The following is a 20788-nucleotide window of genomic DNA, read 5'->3' as shown; positions in this document are numbered from 1 at the left end:
ACACCCAGAATGCCTGATTTCACGATGTTAACAGGGGACCGATGCCAATACCTACCACAATCGATCCATTTTCTCCGGGCTGTCTGGAAAGTGTGACCCCCAACCACTGATTGTCTCTCTCTTCCAAGCAAGTCTTTCCACAAGGCTCTCCATGAGGGCTGCCTACAGCATTTGAAAATAATTTTACCATCAGTTATCTTCAAAACAATGCTCTTTTATAAGAGCAGAGGAAATAAACCTAGTGCTCGCCCCCAAGGTTTTTGCTTTAGACATGTGCGTAATGCCCTTGCCCCCGCTTCTCCATCATCTTAAATTCAGTGCACAAAAAAGTTGGGGCAATTGTGAGTTATTGCGTGCCAACATAACTGTTCTCTCCTTTAAGGTGATTTTTGGTTGTAGAAATGATTTCTGATTGGTAACTACATGAAGAAATGGACTCAGTGACACAGAGAGATAACCAGTATGACTAGGAAGAGGGAAGACAAGTTAAAACCAGATAAGTGGTCCAAATGCAACTGCGGTGTCTAATGCTTGGAAAAAAATGTGCACCTTTGTTTTGACCGTTTATCTAGCAAAGTAAGCAATATTGCCAAAGTATCTTTTCAAAAGATTCTTGCATTGGAACATTAAGAACAGAAAGGCTACTCTATGGTCTTCAGCAATGAAGGCGCAGTTTACTGGAGCTGGAAGGTGACAACTGAACATGCAGAAAGTGTACAAACGGTCCTGTATTTTACATTTAATGGATTGTGACTTATGTTTTCAACAAACAAAAAAAGACTTGCAACACCAGATTATTACAGTAATAAATTAAAAACAAACTTCACCAGGCATTGGGCAAATACATGAATATCCAGAAAGTCAATCATTAAGCAAAGTATTACCCATGCACAGAATAGTACTTCTAAGCTGTACAATAAGAAGTGACCTTAATCGTTTGAACTTTTTTTTTCTTTTGTTAGAGTGACTGTTTTATAGCAGGCATCCTATATTAAAGTGATTTGAAATAAATGATTTTTAGAGAGAACAGATACAACTATGATGACATTCCTTTTGCTGTCTCCCCCTCTCCCCCATCTTCAATTGCCACTGAACAATTCTGTTTCACCTCTGCCTTACTTCCAAGGGAAACCCTGATGGCATAGTGGTTAAGAGCTATGGATGTTAACCAAAAAGGTCAGCAGTTCAAATCCACCAGATGCTCCTTGGAAACCCTGTGGGGCAGTTCTACTCTGTGCTGTAGGGTCATTATTAGTTGGAATTGACTCAACGGCAACAGGTTTGTTTTTTTTGGTTTCCCAAAGGCAGGTAGGAGGATTAGTTTAGCATCAATTTTGTTAGGCAAGGATGTGAAATTTGAGTTTGTCTACTTAGTTTTGAACACTGGTCACTGGGTACCAAGTCCTGATACATTTAAAGCAACTGTTCTCTGAATCTTTAGTCACTGTGTCTCCACCTATGAGCTTGACCCCTAGATTAAGCTTCCTGAATACACTCAGAATGCCTACATAAACAAGGCTTATATGTTGAAAGTGAAATTACTTGAACTGACTCTCTTGAGGAGTAAAGATTTTGTTTAAGGAATGTGGGAAGATGTCTGTGGATACATTTGTTTCCAAAATGTTATTCAGGAAAAACAGCAAAGAAAAAGGCAGAGGACTAATGATCCAACCACAAGAAACAACAGCATGCATCCCAAAGCTTTAGCTGCATATCTAACATAGGTGAATAGCCCTGGAACTTTATTTACAAATGAAAATCTTTATTAACAACTTGTTGCTCCACTTGTTTTTCAGCTCACTTTATTTTAATTCCTATTTTATGAGTCTTAAACAATTCACTTAAAATAACATGGCCAGTGTTGCCCATACTCTACTAATGGTGAGAATCGCCTGAGCACATGCCAAAAATACATCTGTATTGCCCTTCCTCTTGAGAGTCTGCTTCAGTGTGGCCAGGTGAGGCCCTAGCTGCCCAGATGATTCTTAAGATCAGGGAGCCTATTAGAATGGAATGTGGAAAATGTTTATCTGTCCACGTTTAATGTAGAATGGTAACTTCCACCAATTGGTACTGGCTGCCTAGAAGGCAGGGCTGAAAGGAGAAAGACTAAGAATAGGTCTGGAAAAAGAGTGCTGGTGTCGATTAGTAATGTCTGCTATTGGAATGGAAAGGGAGTCTTGCCCAAACCCTGATAAACAAAAGTCTACGTGGTGGAAATATAAAGTCTCTGTGTTGAAAACGAATAAAGAAAGGAAGGGACAGGCAGAGAGAGAGGAAAGCAAGAGAAAGAGAGACATGAAGAATGGGACTGTATGTGTTGGGGGGTTATGGTGGATCATAGGGAATTATTATTGGGTCTCCATGATGGCAACATAATTCAAGGAAAATGAAAGAGAATGGAAAAAAAGAAATTTTAATTTTCAATACGATGTAATTTTCAGTTTAACATTTAACTAAAATTTCAGTTATTTTTTACTAATGTCAAAAATAGATGATGAATAGATTTAGTCTATGCCAAAGTTCATGTTATTTACCACAATAGACACTTTAATGAGATACTTTCTCTGAAAATACCAGTCTTTCTTAAATTACAGTCAGTGAACTAAGGGAATTGAGCAGGAGAAAAATTAAGGAGCTGACAGAGGTTGCAAAATAACACATTATCTCTGTAGAAAGTGGTTCATTTAATGGACACTTTGTTAACATTAGGCCCCTGTGTGTTGCAAATGGTTTGCACTCCACTACCACCTGTAAGGTTGGCAGTTTGAATCAACCCAGCGATGCTGCAGAAGAACGGCCTGCTGGTCTACTTCAGTAAGATTACAACCATTGGAAACCCTATGGAGTGCAGTTCTACTCTGAGGCTCATGGGGTTTGGTTTTTTGGTTTTGTTAAGATCACACTCAATATTTAGAAACAAATCTACTCTTCTGCAGATGCCACCCAAAAGCTGAAAAATAACAAACATACAAGAGTTTAGAACCACAAAATACTATACACTCTGCTTGATGAAAATGGCCAAAAAGTTCTTATGTGCCAAAATAGTGTACTGTTATTGTCTTGTTTCTTAGCTGAGCTCTCTTTCCGTAAAATGAAGACTAGAGAAATTCTTGTTGTATTAGACAAACCATATTCTGGGGCACAGCTGATAGCAGTCTCCCCGTTTTAGCTTTAGCTCTATCAGGTGACATCACAATCTCATCACTGATTGGAGTCTTACACTGAGGTGCACACACATCACAGCCAAGCTACTCGGTTTGCAATTCAAACTTCCCACATTATTAATGTCAGTTCCCTCCAATATTTTTCTCCTCATGCCTGAGCAGCTCTCAGATCTCTGGGACAAGAGCTTCTGTATAATTCAGTTACTTTGGGATGAGAGCCACTGGTCTAAGTACTGTGGAGTCCCACTGAAGTTCTGGGACCTCACCCCAGAGTGGCTTACTCCCCCTGCTTCCTTTTCTCCTTATTCTAGATTAAAAATAATGAGTTTTAGGAACAGGAGGACAAAGCGTCCAGAAGCCAGAAGAAAGAGATTTTTACCTAAGAGTAAAGGTAGTGAAAGCTTTCCCAGGAATCCAACGGTGTGGCTGATTTATCCTCGAGCTGAAGATATTTCAAATAGAAAAAGCACATGGCAGGTGTATATGTGGACGGGTAAGTAGTAAGGTTAAATGTCACTAGACATAATGCGGCACCTCTGGGTTACTGGGCTACATGGTTCCAAACAATAGAAGCCTTCTAATATATAGATAAGATTTCTGATTCATGGTAATTAATTTTCAATAGTACTACATATATTGTTTTTATATCAATAATACTATATATTGCTAATGAATTCACTATGGATAATTTAGAGGTGACTCTAAGCAGAGGCGGTCAAGGGCTCCTAGACACACAAGATGGATGTCAGCACCCAGAGAAAATAGTGGTGAAATTAATTACTACAATATAAAGTCCCCCAAACCAAACCCATTGCCATCAAGTTGATTCCGACTCATAGAGACCCTATTAGACAGAGTAGAACTGCCCCATAGGATTCCCAAGAAGCAGCTGGTAGATTCGAACTGCTGACCTTTTGGTTAGTAGCCTATCTCTTAACCAATGTACCACCAGGGCTCCAATGTAATATAGGAAGAAGGATTTTCATTTTTGCTAGGGTTAACTACATTTATTCATTCATAAATATCCTGTCTACTTCCAAGGGAGAGTTTTTCACTGCCCCCTTTACCTACACTTTCCGTCTTTAATTCCCTTACCATGACGACTCTCCTTCTTTTGTATCTGCTAATCTGATTTTTCATTTTGCTGCTCCATTACACGCTTACTTCCCCAATTCTGCTCACGCCGTGCAGTGAAGGAAGGGGCTTCTGGGGTGAGCTTTGAGTCTAGGGGCCTCCTTCATCCTTCAGCTATTCTGGGCCTTTGCGCACCACTTCCTCAGAGCCTTCACAGCAGGGCCACAGCTCTCATCCAGGATGATGGAGGGAGAGGAACGGTCTCCTTCCCAATCTTTCTTCCCCTTCCCCCCACCCACCCATATCACAAAAATCTTCCCTATATCATTTCCTGCCTTTATTTTTGATTCGTGCAACTTATAGCTAGGTGCTTACGGAATAAGAAAACCAAAAACCTGTTACCTTTTAGTCAACTCATAGAGACCCTACAGTACAAAGTAGAACTGCCCCATCTAGTTTCCAAGGATGTAATCTTTATGGAAGCAGGCTGTCACATCTTTCTCCCACAGAGAGGCTAGTGGGTTCTAGCTGCTGACCTTTCAGTTGGCAGCTTAGCACTTAACCACTATACCACCCTACAGAATAAAGAAGAATGGAAAAAAAGACAAAAAAAAAAAAGAACACCTCGGCTGGGACTGCATCTTTTTACCGTTATTGAAATTCCAACACACAGTCCAGAAACGTGTGCTGAAAATGTGGGGGGTCAACAAATGAAAAACAATTCAAAGCTTCAAATATAATTTGACTAAAAACAAAAAAAAACATTGCAACCCTATAGGATTGGGTAGAACTTCCCTATAGGCTTTCCAAGGCTGAAATCATTACGGAAGGAGATTGCCACATCTTTCTCCTGAGGAATGGCTGGAGAGTTTGAATCTATGACATTTCAGTTAGCAGCCAAAAGCTTAACGACAGCACCACCAGGGCTCCTTATGATTCGACTAAAACTGAAAAACCAAACCCATTGCCATAGAGTCAGCTCCAACTCATAGCAGCCCTATAGGACAGGGCAGTACTGCCCCATAGGGTTTCCAAGGAGTGGCTGGTGGATTCAAACTGCTGACCTTTCAGTTAGCAGCCGCTCCTATTTGTGTTGTGCATCTTAATTTGAAATATGTTTACAAAAGATGAGTCCAGAGACAAAAGGAAAATTCACTAAAACAAGAAAGTCATGGAACATTCTTCACATAAGAAATAAAAACTAATTTAAATAAGTGAACAAACACACATACATGCATTTAGAGAGGTTTCTCGTTTCTACTTCCTAACACTGCTTGTACCATCGAGGCAGCTCACAGGAGCAGCGAAAATAGGGAGGCCCCTTCAGCACTGGTTACCAGACAGAATTCGTTCAAAGAACAATCTTTAAGCCACCACTGCTGTCCTGGGCCTTTTCTGAATTTCTGGAAACTTTTTACCCTTCCTTTTGTATTGCTGGAAACCCTGGTGGCATAGTGGTTAAGTGCTATAGCTGCTAACCAAGAGGTCAGCAGTTCAAATCCGCCAGGTGTTCCTTGGAAACTCTATGGGGCAGTTCTACTCTATTCTATAGGGTCGCTATGAGTCAGAATCGACTCGACGGCAGTGGGGTTTTGTTTTTTTTGTATTGCTTGCAGAATCTTGGCATGAGAGGCTATATCTTCCAGTCATCTGCTTATGCTCAGGGCCTTCTCTGCGCGTTCTCTTACCCTTCCCTGCTCCTGACAGCACTCCTTTACCACGTGGTTCTCAGCCTTGACCGGACATAAGGATCGCCTGGGAGAGCTTTAAAAAATACCCCTCCCTGGGCACCACTCTCAGAGGTGTAGATTGGATTCATTTGGATTTGGACCCAGGCATCAGCATTTTGTTTTTAAAGCTCCTCACATAATTGTACTGTGCAGCTGGGCTTGTGAGAAACTGCTTTTCAACATAATGACACAGTGGTGATGCCTCTTCCTTGATTATGTCAAATTTGAAAAGAAATTAGACCGTTTTCAAAGTAACAGTTGTAATTTTTGTCCCCCTTGGTTTCAACTAGATAATGAAATGGAAAATCAAATATTAAGCAAATTGTCTTCATACAGAACTTCTAACTTGGTCAGAAGTGATGGTTATTAGAACAACCAGGGAAAAGCTACTTCTTATGGGTTTCCCTGACAGATCATAAGTAAACTCAGTTTATCTTCATGTTTTATCCAAATGTCATGCTGAAATGATTTATAATCTGGTTTTCAATTAAGCTCATACATTACTATTCTAAACTCTTAGTAAATCAGATTAGCTTCATAATTGAAAGAGTACTTTACATGGTTTAATGTAAAAGAGGTCAGCAGAAATTAATATGTAATAATTTTCCATGCTTTCATACAACTAGAATGGCTAATTCTTAGCAGAGTTGAGTGTACTTCCTCAGTAGACATTAAAAAAAAAAAAAAAAGCCACATCAAAACCATCCCCTTCTAAGAATTAAGCCCATTTTCTTTCTCTCTCTCTTTTTTTAATTTGCTTACCACATTAGTTTTTATTTCCATTTACTAATTTGTATCAGTACATATAATTGTGTATGTAAAATGCAAGTAAACAGTGATTTTGATAGATGAATATAAAGCATACTATTGCAAAGCCATTAGATAGGAACATTTTTACTCTTTTTGTTTTACTATTCACCTCACCAGTTATAGTGTCATTGATCCAAGTGCCAAAAATGTAACGGAGACTAAGGAAGAGTAGATATTTGATTTTGAACATGGCCTCCATGAGGGCAGAGAGGCAGTTGCATTGACAGTGGCATTCCCTCAGCACAGGGGAGTGCCTCACACGCGGTAGGCAGGGACTCGAGACATATTTGCTGAGGGAAGGAATTTTGAAATACATTATAACACCATAAAAATCCTTTACCAGATGAAGGGAAACAACATTTGCAGGTTTGAAGGTTACAAAGTGTGATGTGTGAGTAACAAAAACTCAAACCAGTTGCCATCAAATTGATTCCAACTCATGGTGACCCCATGTGTGTGGAGTAGAACTGCTCCATAGGGCTTTCACAGCTGGTGACCTTTCAGAAGCAGATCGCCAGGCCTTTCTCTGGAGGTGCCTCTGAGTGGGTTCAAACCATCAACCTTTCAGTTAGTAGCTGAACAGGTTTAAGGTTAAGAATCAGCTGGGGCCCACAGAAGGCACGTATCTCAGAGGTTTCTGCAAAGATTTTTGGGGAGCAAACAAGATATGCACGAAGTGCTTGGCCCAGAGACTGGCAAAAAAAGCTTGCAAAATTTAATTAATGCTGGCATAATTATTATTATTGCTACCAAGCTGAACATATTATTAAACTGCATATGTTTCATGGCATATATCCTCCTCCCCAAAATATACGTGGCACATCACTGTCAGTGCAGCTTTATCTCATACATTAACTTATTGAATTCTCACAGTGGTAGCGGAGAACGGCAACATCAATTCTGTTTTACAGATGAGAAAGTTGAGTCTTAAAGAAGTCACGTAATGTGCACAAATCCATGGGGCTCGTAAATGGAACAGGTGACAATAAAAAACAATGGCTTCAATCTCTACTTTCCACCATTCTAGAGCATATAAAATAGAACTGTACACATATTTCAGATGTATGAACTGAAATCAATTTCACTTTCTAAATCTTTTTTTTATCTGAAAGTGTGTAAAATATCACACATCTTCCCAAAGACCACATAGTCAACTTTCTATTATTCAAGAAAAAATACCGTTTATGTGCTTGATCCCCATCTTGTCTTGCCCTTTTCTGCCATTTAGATCATTTCTCAGTATTTCATTATTTCAGCATTTCCAAGAACCAAGGGAAAAGGTCAAGCTCAAAGTTCATCCTATAGTCTGTTGACAGCTCATATGAAACACTTTTGTGGGTGGGGAAACTGGGACTTTGGATGTTACTACACATTTGGTTCCCCTGCCTGCCTCACTGTGCTGTGGCTTCCACATCAGAATAGACATTTGACCGGGGTGGCTCAGCCTGGCCTCTGATCTTTGAAAACTCTTTAAATGATTTCAAGTTTCAGAAAAATAGTGAAAACCCTATGCCCCCAATCGCTTGATTCTAGGTTCAGGATCTCCTCCAGAAACCTTAGGTCCAATTTCTTTAAATTCCTGTACAAAAGCTACACATATCTTTTTAATAACTACAAGCAGAAAAACATACACAGTGTGCATAATTCAAAAAGTGAAAGTTATCTTATAATGTTGTTTTGTGCCATTGAGTCAATTCCCACTCATGGCAACTCCATGTATTACAGAGTAGAACTGCTCCATAGAGTTTTCTTGGCTGTAATCTTTACAGAAACAGATTGCCAAGCCTTTCTTGCCCAGTGCCACTAGGTGAGTTTGAACTACAAACCTTTTGTTTGCCAGCCAAGGGCAAATTATTTGTGCCACTCAGGGACTTTGGTCTTATAATAATAATAACTAATATTTACTATATTTTTTACTATGTACCAGGCACAGTTTTAATGCATGTAAATACATCTACTAACTCACTTAATTTTCATAAAATCCCTATGAGATAGGCATTATCATTATTATCATTATCATCCCCATTTTACAGATGCGGAAACAGAAACAAAGGGAGAGTAAGTGTCTTGTTCAAGGTCACACAGCTAATAAGTGGGATAAAGAAGGTCTCAAACCCACACTGTTACCCCCATGCTACCTTACAATGATTTGCTGTTAATATTTTTCCCTATTAGGAAGGGGAAAAATCCAAACCTTAATATTATTAATAGTCCTATACTATACTAACTCCATTTCTGTTATAGCCTGACTACTATAATATTGTAAAGGGCCCTGGTGGTGAAGTAGTTAAGCACTTGGCTGCTAACTGAAAGGTGGGCAGTTCGAACCCACCAACCACTCCAAGAGAAGAAAATGTGGCAATCTGCTTCCGTAATGAATTACAACCCTGGAAACCCTTTAAGGGAAGTTCTACTCTGTCCTATAGGGTCACTACGAGCCAGAATTGACTCAACAAAACACAGCAACAACAACTTAATATTTTAAAATTAACTTCCAACATTAGAAAATAAAGAAAGCAAATTCTCTACTTCCAGAGTTTTCAATTAGTTTCCTTGATTTAAAGATGCATTTAAAAAACCATCACTAATATATGATACCGTTTTGAGTATCTTTGAAACAAGAACAATGCAAAAATGTAAACAGAAAAAAAAATTCAGGGAAAGCTGCTCACACTTAACGCTAGGTAGTAGCTATTGAAGTTCTGTGCTTAGTTATGGAATTAACAAGGTAGATGCAAAAAAAAACAAAAAAACTTGAGGTGGTCAGAAAGATAACAAGGTTTAAAAATATGTGAAATAAATAAAAATCAGTCCTCAACATCAGCCTGGGAGTTCATGGCATTATCCTGTACAACAGAGTCAGATGAAATGAGAACCTATGATATCAGTGGATATTTCTCTGCCCAAAGTTTAAAGGGGAGGAGAAGGTGTTGCAGAGAGCATGTTGTGCAGACAAAATGGTGACATTCTAATGAACACTCGAAATCTTTCACAAGAAGACAAAGAATGTTCCTAGGCGTAAGGTCGACCTAGAAAGGTCTTCACAAACACAAGGTCACATTTACAAGGGTCTTCTACAGAGGGACTCATAATGACCCTATAGGACAGAGTAGAACTGCCCCATAGAGTCTCCAAGGATCGCCTGGTGAATGTGAACTGCCAACCTTTTGTTAGCAGCCGTAGCTCTTAACTGCTATGCCACCAGGGTCACTATGAGTTGGAATGAACTTGAAGGCAACAGGTTACAGGTTTTCTACAGAGGGTAGAGTTTTAAAAGGACATGTCTAATTCATCTCTCACAAGGATTCTTATAAAATGAATACAATCCCAAAGCTACAATCTCCTATTTCTGAACCAATTCATTGTAAATGATAGTGTTTCATATAATTTATTTGATAAAGATTCTCCATATTTTTTTAATTCTTGAGAGTAAACTGAGGGTGTCAGAAGAAAATGCTGGATTCCTGAGGCCAGCCCTGTCACTTATATGTCCACTTCCAGCTACTCTTATAAGAAAAAATCCCCGTGTTTAGAGATGGAGTCTTAGTTATCTAGTGTTGCTATAACAGAAATACCACAAGTGGATGGCTTTAATAAAGAGAAATTTATTCCCTCACAGTCTAGTACACTACAAGTCCAAATTCAGGGCATCACCTTCAGGGAAAGGCTTTCTCTCTCTGTTGGCTCTGGAGGAAAGTCCTTGTCATCACTCTTCCTCTTGGTCTAGGGACTTCTTGGCACAGGAACCTCAGGTCCAAAGGATGCGCTCTGCTCCTAGTATTGCTTTCTTGGTGGTATGAGGTCCTTCACTCTCTGCTTGCTTCTCTTTCTTTTTATCTTTTATAAGATAAAAGGTGGTGCAGACCACACTCCATACAAACCCCCTTTACATTGGATCAGAGATATGGCGTCAGCAAGGGTATTACATCCCACTCTAATCCTCTTTAACATAATCTAATCTTGCCTCATTAGCCATAGGCAGAGATTAGGATTTACAACACATAGGAAAATTATATCAATCACAAAATGGAGGAAAATCACACAATACTGGGAAACATGGCCTAACCAAGTTGACACATATTTTTGGGGATGCAATTCAATCCATGACAGATGGTTAGTTTCAAGCTCCCCATCTCAGAAGTGGGTGTTATTGTTTGGATTGCCCGGTATGAATAGGTGGAGTCTTTGGAAACCCAGGCTGGTCTGGACCCCTTTGGAAAGACGCTGAAATGCACAGCAAATCCCAAAGGACGCTCACTCAAATCTGAGAAATGTACCGATTCATCCCATATTTATTGAGCTTTTTACTATGTGCTCATCAAAACCAGTAAACACTGGCTCAACTACTCAGGTAGTCAGCTCCTTCAGGAAGCCTTCTCTCATCATCTAGACAGAATTTCTTCTCTACAATGTGTGTGCCCCTATTGTCACACGTATTTGCACTGTCTCATAATTAATTATCTGTTTGTCTTTCCTGTCTTCTAGACTGAGTTCTCTGAGGGCTTCAACCATGTCTTATTCAACTTTTTATTCCCATTGCCTAGTTTAAGTAATTGATAAAATTAATTGAATAAATGAAAGAAGAAACCAATTAAGAGAGTTGTTAACACTTCAACGTTTCTTCAACCCTCATTTCTTCCCAATCTCTGCAATCTGATTTCACCATAAAAACTGGTTTTACCAAGGTCGATTTGCATGAACTGCTTCTCTGTAAATCTAATGAACCCTTCCTTCTTAACTTGCTTGATGTCTTGGCAACTCCTCATACTACTATCCTTTCACCTTTCCTCAAAACACTCTCATCCTTTGACTTCCATATGCCACTTTGGCTGGATTTTCTTCCTACCTCTCTGGCTTCTCCTTCTCAGTCTTTCTTTCAAGCTCCTCTTTATCTTCACTGATGGTTCTCAACCATTATGAATACTGGAATGATCTAGGGATCTTTGCAAAACCCTGATGCCCTATCTAGACCCATCCCTAGAGATTTCATTAGTTTTTAACGGCACCACCAACACTGGTGTTCTTAAAGCTCTGCACGGAAATCTGACTTGCATCCAGGGTTGAACAGCACAGTTATAGCCATTTCTCAAATTGTAGGACTCATGAGGGATCTATCCTTCACGTTCCGATCTACTCACTTAAGAAAGTCCCCAAATAAACTCATTCACCTCAATAGCTTCAATTTTGGGGTGCCAGCGAGTCAATTCCAACTCAAAGCAACACCATATGACAAAGTAGAACTGCCACATAGGGTTTTCTTGGCTATAATCTTTACGGAAGCAGATCACCAGATCTTTTTTCCACAGAACCTCTGGGTGAGTTTGAACTGCCAACCCTTCAGTTAGCAGCTGAGTACTCAACCATTATGCAACCAGGGTTCTTATGGCTTCTGCTACATACTGCTGTTGAGTTGATTCTGATAGAGTAGAACTGCCCTATAGGGTTTCCAAGGCTGTAAATCTTTATGGAAGCAGGCTGGTACATCTTTCTCCTGTGAAACATCTGGTGGGTTTGAACTGCTGACCTTTTGGTTAGCAGTCAAGCACTTTAACCTCTGCACCACCAGGGCTCCTTCATGGCTTCTATTACCATATCTATATTACTCTTAACTCTGAATTGCCGGTACAGACCTCTCTCTTGTCCACTAGACCCAATACATCCAACTGATAACTAGATTTTTACTCCTTTGTCTCACAGAAACTGCAAGCCAAAAAAACTCATTCTTTTTACAGAAAACCTGCTTCTCCTCTTTTTCTCAGTGCATGTCACCCAGCAGCCCATGTCAGAACCTTGGGTAACGTCACAAAAGCCTTCTTCTCCCTTATCTGTCTTATTCAATAATTCCTAAGTCCTGTAAACTCCGTCTTCTAAACATCTGTTTTTGGCCACTCCTATTGCTATTTTAACACAGGCATATGCCATCTCTAGCCCAAATTACAGCAAAATCTTCCTACAACCGTCTCACTGCATTCAGTCTTGTCCCACACACTCCAATGCATTCACTATCCTGCACCCAGAAGAATCTGTCTAAAACACGAAACTGATCACATTGTGCCCCAGCTTTAAACACCGCAGAATAAATTCACACTCCTAAAGAGAATTTACATACCTGTACCAAAAATTATCCCTGCCTACCTCTCCGATCACTTTTCTCTTCACACTCCACAGTCCAACGGTATAGACTTTTCTTTCAGTTCTTTAAAGGTGTCATATTCTCAAAGACTTCAGCATTTTCATGCACACTGTTTTCTCTGGTGATACACTTCCCCATGCCCTCTTCCTCTGGCTAACTCCTAATTATTATTTAGCTCCCCACTTGTACATCAATGCCTTAGGAAGATAGAACTTTTTTTTCCTGATTAGATTAATTCTTCTCACCATACTTTTCCATAACAACCTTATCTATAGACTGCAAGCCTCTTGGAGCCAAGGGTCTTATCTCTTTTGTAGGTCCAGGTTCCAGGCCTTAGGCATCCCTCAAAACATCGAATGAATATATGACCCACGTGTACAACGGATTATATATCTGGCCCAGAAGGGTTGCCAAAGGGAGGTGTTTCTTAGTCATTAGGAATATCACTCAGTGATCAAGTAAACTTAAAAAAAAAATAAAATGCATTTAGTAAACCTTCTCTCTCAGATTAGGTAGAAACCAGGGGACTTTATTCTGTTAACATGACGCTTTGTTAATGAAGCTCTGTCTTGGTTTTCTGCTTAACTAGCACAACAGCCTGTGTTCAAGGATAATTTTTGTCAAAATGAACAATCTGCATCAATCTCAACTTTACGAGCTGTAAGTTAGAGTTCATTGCAAATGAAAAAGAAAAGGAAAGCAAACAAGTAGAACATATCTGAAGTTTCAACGGTGAGACGTGTGCCTTTTAATAGTAAGCTAATAATTCCTGCAAATCAGGATGAAGTGAGGGTAATGAAGTCATTAGTTTAATGATGCAGGGCTAATTAACTTAACCTCTCCCAAATAGGTTATGTAATATAAACCAGGAGGCTGGCTAAGGTAATATAATTTTCAGAAAGAAATTTGAAGAGGGAGAATGATGACTAACTTGTGATGGGCCACTGTACTTTCCACTAAGAAAAAGGGAGCCATGAGCAGGGGCTAGAAAAGTCCAGGAACTACAGGATAGTTGGTCTGGAAAAGAAAAATGAAAGTCCTACTCATTTCTGCATAGATAATAGGAAAGCACCTGCTAAAAAGTTTGTGTTCTTTTACACAGGAAACTTCTGTTTCTCTAGGGCTGCTGTTCAATAGTTACGTGATGCCAGCCGCATATGAATTTTTACATTTTCTTGTAGCCATATTAAAAAAGCAAAAAGGAACAGGTGAAATTAATTTTAATCATACAGTTTATTTAACCCAAACATATTCTAAATGTTATAATTTCAACATGTAATCAATATTCATAAAATTAATGTGATATTTTACATGGTTTGGTTTGTACAAAGTCTTTGAAATTGAGTATATATTTACATTACAGCTCACTGCAAATTAATTACATTTCAATGCTTAGAGCCACTTGTGGCAAGAAACTACTGCACTGGACTATCAAACTCCAGACTCTATTAACCAGGTAAGTGTAAGTGTGTGTGTATCCATGATGTTATTAATGGTAACTCCAGTTACTGAGAGATCTGGAGTGTCTTTTGAATTGTCACATAAAAAATAATCTTTTTAGTACAGTGTTACAATCATGTATGCATTTTATCATGTTCTTTTTTTTTTTTTGATTCCTTAACTATGGGTATTCCATGGATGGACTCTGAGCAGCTAGATTAATAGAGACAGTATTTGTGATGCCTGGATGTAGGAGCCATCTGCGAACAAAGCTTCCTTTGAATAAGCCTCAGTCAGGGTGCAGAGCGCCTGAGGGGAAAAGTAACTGGACATATGGAAATGACCATAGCCTCGTAAGACACAGTCTGAGGTCCATGAGCAAGTCTGCTTCCAGACTCTCCTGTTGGGAAGACTGCCTTCCTTTGGTGCACAGAGGGAAATACCATGTGAAAGTAAAGCTAGACAAGGAAGTGAGAGAAGGGACACCTCCCAGCAAGCGGGGAGGTGGAGGAAGCCTGTTTGCAAGCAGGAAGAAAAGCACCTTGTGGTATCATCCAGGCACCTCTCCATGCCACCTCTGCAGCCAATTCACTTCACTAAAAGGGGTGTCTTACTCCCAACGTCCACGTCCTGAGCGTTCCAGATAAACTGACTTTTGCTGTTTACTTCTGATGTGCGCACGGTATACTGTAAATATACTACGGTACGCAGCAACCTTTATCCACAGAGGGAGGAAGGGTACTGACCTCCTCTTTAGAGGGGAGGAGTCTGTCTGAATCAAGCTTTTGATCTGAAATTCTACACTGAGACTTAAAGGCTAGTCCAAGTGCATGGTATTTTGAATTGCATAGGAGATGGGGGCAATGTTTTGAGAGGCCCTGCATCTTCAGTTCCTTTATAGCAAGTTAACCTATTCCAAATGCAAGGAAACCCCTTACTGACATGGCAATCATACCTCAGTCTTTAGTTATCACACATAATCTGCTGGGCCAATAAGAAAACTGTGCTTCAATTTCAGCTGATACATTTTAATTCATACATTTAACTTTTGGTTTACCAATTGTCCCTATTTATTAATCTCAAGCTGCACGTTACAGATAACATACAGATATAGACAAGTAGAAAATAGAGATAAGGAGAAATAAAACTAGTATTTTTGAATATCTATTATGTGTCAGGTACCGGGCTAAGCATTTTCCTTACAGTATAGTCACTCACATTTTAGATGGGACTACTAAAGCCATCTTATATAGAAGATTGTATGTGGGGTGTGTGTGTGTGCGTGTGTGTGTGTTCATATTTTTTCTCTCGGAACATCCTGCGGAGAATCATTAAATGTCTTTGGTTTAAGATTTTACTGTTTTCAGTGTTCCCTTTCTAGATTTTAGCCACAATCTCTTATTTTACAGTTTTAAGTTACTACTTCTGAATTTGTCCTGAATACAGGCATATTTTTACATAAGGAAGAGAAGTTATATTGCTTAAAATATTGCATGAGAAATAACATCAGTCAACTCTCTTGCAAATATTCCAACAGTTTACTGTTCCAACAGTTCACCAGTTGGTTGGCTAGAAATTTTGTCTTCCTTTTTGCCTTTCATTTCAGTTATTATGTTTTTATTACTAAAAACTTCAAAGTTAATGATATCACTTTGGCTTATAATTTCTAATTAGTTTTCTCATTTAAAATAGTCATTGTACCAATCAGGTTGATGACAAACTCTCATTTTACTTTTTTTTATTCATCCATCCATCCATCCAAAAAAATCTTCACTTAATCCATGCGCGTTGCACATCTACCAGGTGCACATTTCTTTGAAAATATCTCTGCAGTCAACCCCTGTATTCCACTTGTTGGAAGAACTGAGGTTTTCATACAAGGAACAGTCATGGTTATCTAAGAATTTGTATAATATTTTGGCATGATCTTCTCCAGTTAAACACAGGCATCTAGAAATAGATTTAGTGCCCTTCCAGAAAGGAAGTAGATGCTAGATACCAGTAGTTACAATGTCATGGGTCAAGAAACAATGACAGGACAACAGAAATGAAAAATTTTCCCTCCTGAGATCTTGTCAAGGTCCTCTGGCAGATCAAGGGAGTCTACTCACTAATTCTTTATCCCACAATGCTTTAAATTATGCTTTAAAAAATTATTTCAAATGCACAGGTCTGTAAATATGCTATGTATCCCTAGTCTCACTTTTGGGGTGGAAGATTTTTAATGAGAGACTGGGGCTTAATCTACATGCTACAGGTATCTCTAAACCTTTATAGGTGCTCTTTGAGTTAAAGATAAAAACTCCATTATATGCCTGCTAATTTGAATTCATTCTGGTGAAAGGAACCAGTTTCCTTGTTTGTGAAAAAGCAAAGGGCAGACAAAGGGTTAAAGATGCAATAACTAGTTAATCTCAAAAGTCTATAGCAAAAATAATTACAAAAAAAATCAATTCTGACCTTTTATTCACCATTTACAGATGATCCATTCAGCTCAACAGACAACATACTGGACACTTCATTTAATTTCATTGCATGAAAACACATATTTGAAAGGAAATAGTTGGCACTTTGGACTCAAACAGTCCTGACTTTAACTTAGGTCCCACCTACTACCTACTTCTGCTAGCTGAGTAACCTTAGAAAAGGTACTTGCAACCCTCGGAGCTATAGAGTCCTGATGAGTAAAGTAGGAACAATGCCAACTATGACCAAGGGTTACTAGGAGAGAAAATAATAAAGCAATATTTATAGCAGGGTTTGGAACAAAATAGGTATGAATTAGTATCAGTTCCCCCTTCATCCCCAATGTGCGTGTGTGAAATGAATGTGCTTTTGGCTTTGAAACATGAACTTTCTCCCCTCCCCCATCAGAACATATTTTCTGAGTTGTCCTCAATCTGAGAAGAGACATGAAAGAAATGACTGCAAATGGAGGGATCTGTTTAACATGACAGTTTTGGGAGAAGAAAATAACTATATATTAAGCCTCATTTTAATTATACTAACAATGGAGATGCCAGTTTTTTCTTGAGATCTTTTATCTTTCACATTCTAAGTAAAACTATATCATTTTCTGTTTTAGAAACCCCTGGGCTAAACGACAGAATATGGGATCAATGCCAACTGCTATTTCTGATCTACCCTTTAGCCCATTCTTGAACGAGGTTGATAGGTCAAAGATGAAAATAAAATTCTTAAGTCTTGGCTTAGCTGGAACCTGTCCTGAACATCCTGAGAAACTTTAAAGCGTGTTTTACACATGTGGAAAGAGAGGGAGGGTTGAAGAGAAGGTATCATAGGAAACTACATAGTTTTGTTTCGTCAAAGTACTGAAATCATGGCCATAAACAAAAGTGAAAAATATTGATAGAAAGGAGATCGCTTTCACATTAAAAGGGAAGATGGTGTGGAGTTCAGAGTGAAAATCAAGCGCTTTAAAGGAGAAGTAACGGAGGGCATGAGTTTTTCCAGAACTTGCGTTATCGTGGGGTCCACAAGGGGAAAGGGTGTGTCGTTCACTCCTGGTCCCTGACCCAACTCACCCAGCTGGAGCTGTTCACACGTCCGGTTTGGGTTCTTTCCGATTCTGCATCTGTAAATCGCCCCGGGATTGATCACTGAGGCGTTCGAGAGCCAGTTGTCAGTGGGCGCCCCCACTACGAGCCTAAAGCAAGAGATGTGCACGTGTGCACAGACGTGAGCTGTGCTGCCCGCTGATCTCCCGGTCTCGACAGAGGAGCACTCCCCACCTCCTTTTCCTCCTCCTCCTCCCCCGTCCACCACCCAACGGGCCACCACCTTGCGCCAGAACGCACCCGGGGCACTGCCACACCAAGATAAGTTAGGTTCCTGGGCAAATCTCCAGCGAGCTCCCCGTGGCTGATGCCGTCAACGGCGCGCTGCGTTCCCTACCAACCTCCTTAAGCCAAAAACCAAACCCAGCGCCGTCGAGTCGATTCCGACTCATATTGACTCTATAGGACAGAGTAGAACTGCCCCGCATAGAGTTTCCAAGAAGCGCCCGGTGGATTCAAACTGCCGACCTCTTGGTTAGCAGCTGTAACTCTTAACCACTACGCGACCAGAGTTTCCACCCGCCTGCTTAGGAGGGAAGAAAGTTTTAAGCAGGGCCGGGAATCCCTAGAGGCGCGGTTGACACGCTGCGCGCAGTTGCCACGTGCGCCAGTCTTACTCCACTCACCATCGGTTGGTCCCGTGCCTGTGCAGCACCACCGAGTAGCCGAACAGGGTGCCAGGGGAGCCCCTGTAGAGCAGCGCACTCTCCGTGTCCACGTTGTAGGGGCGTCCCATCGGGATCCCCAGAAACAGCAGCAGCATCACCACCTCCCGGATGGCGGCCGCTCGGGGGCCGACCCCGCGCCTTGCTTCGTCAGCCATGCGTTCTTGGAGGGGAACATTCAACACCAAGTGGCCACTGCCCCAAAGTTGCGCGGGATGCGACGCTCGGCCGAAGGGAAGAGCGCCCCAAGAGAAGAGGCGCTGCGTGTCCGGCGCCGGCGGGAGGGAGGAGAGAAGGGAGGGACAGATGGAGGGAGGGGAAGTCGGCCCGCCACGGGCGGAGCAGTCGAGGGTGGCCTGGGAAGCAGTGCGCCCGCAAGCCCCACGCCCGGTTTCTGCGACCCAGAGGTGCGGTGCTCGCGCGATCCCAGGGCGCTTGTCGCTGGGTGGGGTCCCAGGCGTGGTGCGGAGGCACAGAGCCGGGCTCTGTCTCCCCCAAAGTGCGGCTGTAGGGGGCGCTGGGGGATCTCCGCTTCTCAGGGCGCCTTGTCCTGGCCCGGGCCTCCCAGGCGGCAGAGCGCGGGACCGGTGACGGCTCCCGGGGCTTTGCCAGAGTGGACCTGGGAAGGGGTCAGGACTTCCCTTTTAACCGTCATTCGGACCTGGGTGCGGAGCCCCGTGGCCCAAACTCGTCTCGCAGTGCGCGTAGAGCCTCCGCGGCTTGCTCTGCGTGGCCCACAGCCCAGCCCAAAGCTAGGAGTGGGGACTGCGGCAGGGAACTGGCGGCGACCTTCGAGCTAAGCGCTATATCTGATTTTTCGGGTGTAAGCAACCACTAGAGAAATTCACCACAAGGCTAAAAATTTGAGGAGGAAAAAACATAAACGAACTCCTTAAAGGCGCCGGGGGAACATCTTTGTGACAAAGGCGTTATGGCTCTTCACTACAAAACTCACAGCCCTGCACCCTTTTATGCCCACTTCCTTCCTCCCCACACTTCCTCTTAAGACCAGGCTGCTATGCCTGAGGAGACAGAGGAGCAAGGGCTCAGGCTGAAAGGCACACGGTTTAGGCTGTTGCTGACCCCAACAGCTAAACTGGCTTTCCTTACGTTGTGACTTACCTCACCTCAACGGACACCTCCATTGGATTCTTGATGCTCCCTCTTTCCACGCACCCATCCAGTTGCCACACGGACATACCTACCCTCGGGGGTGTAGTAGACCCAGTTTTAGGACAAGAGACACCATTACTGAGCCTGTGATGGAGACCCACAGGAAAATACATCGGAACTGAGTGATGATTCTGATCCTAAAGCAATCCAGACGTGCCTCGGGTTTATTTTTTGAGCAACCAGAGAAATAGCCATAGATGATGAAGCTGATATTTTCCAGGATATGCATTTCCAGCTATGTATTGCTGCTACATGAGAAAGAAAAAGGCTTCATCAAAGGGTGTGTCTGTGCGCATTAAAGCCACACTAAAATAGCACATCTTAAGGGATAATGGCAGACACATAATTAAAATAGGTGTTCATTAATTCAGCATACTCATTGAGCAGGTGCTCTGCTAGGCCCGCAAGATACTACAGTGAATAAGGCAGAAATGATACACGCCCTCGAGAAAATTTCCAGCCAATTGACAGGTAGGAGGATAAATTTTTACCAACTAGGGGAAGTTCTGGTGTGGATTCCAACTTATGGAGCCCTCGTGTGTTTCAAAATAGACCTGTTCTCCATAGAGTTTTCATGGCTGTGACTTTTAGGAAGTAGATCACTGGGCCTTTCTTAATAGGCATCTCATTGGTGTGTTCCCACAGCCAACCTTTCCACCAGTAGCCTAGTGCTTAAACCTTTGTGCTACCTAGGAACTCCTTCAGAGGACTTAGAGAGGGAATCGAAGCCATTATTTGAAAGACAAGGAGGATCAAGTTGGACTGAGCAATTTGATAGGAGGAAAGAGGGGAGGGCTTCAGCAGAGCCAGGTGGTAGAACTGGATGAGTTTCCCTTGGACTGAAGCATTTAGCTGCCGACAAGTTGGTAAGATCTGAGGCTGAATAGGGAAACAGGGACTCATCATGAAGAGGTTGTAAGCCAGGTTAGGAGGTTTTAACTCTGTGCTGGGGCTGATAGGAAGCTGTTGAAGGATTTGTCTTGGGCAGCTGTGAATATTAGGAGGCACACTTTGTCTT

The 20788-nt window shown here is 41.4% G+C and overlaps 1 protein-coding gene across 1 annotated transcript in view; it reads right to left on the bottom strand.

Annotated features, from left to right (window-relative positions):
• The window catches only part of ITGA4 (integrin subunit alpha 4), a 99779-nt gene extending 80231 nt beyond the window's left edge, over positions 1–19548 (bottom strand). Inside the window, exons 1-3 of the mRNA XM_049887570.1 lie at positions 18559–19548; positions 17900–18021; positions 56–162 (exon numbers count right to left, since the gene is read on the bottom strand). Coding sequence (XP_049743527.1) covers positions 56–162; positions 17900–18021; positions 18559–18755 — 426 coding nt within the window. The 5' untranslated portion in view covers positions 18756–19548. The remainder of the gene's footprint in view (positions 1–55; positions 163–17899; positions 18022–18558) is intronic.
• Between the last annotated feature and the right edge of the window lie 1240 nt (positions 19549–20788).

Source organism: Elephas maximus, chromosome 6 (assembly GCF_024166365.1).
Source record: "Elephas maximus indicus isolate mEleMax1 chromosome 6, mEleMax1 primary haplotype, whole genome shotgun sequence".
NCBI classification, from domain to species: domain Eukaryota; kingdom Metazoa; phylum Chordata; class Mammalia; order Proboscidea; family Elephantidae; genus Elephas; species Elephas maximus.
Note: the sequence above shows the minus strand (reverse complement) of the source record. Positions and strands in the feature narration are given on the sequence as shown.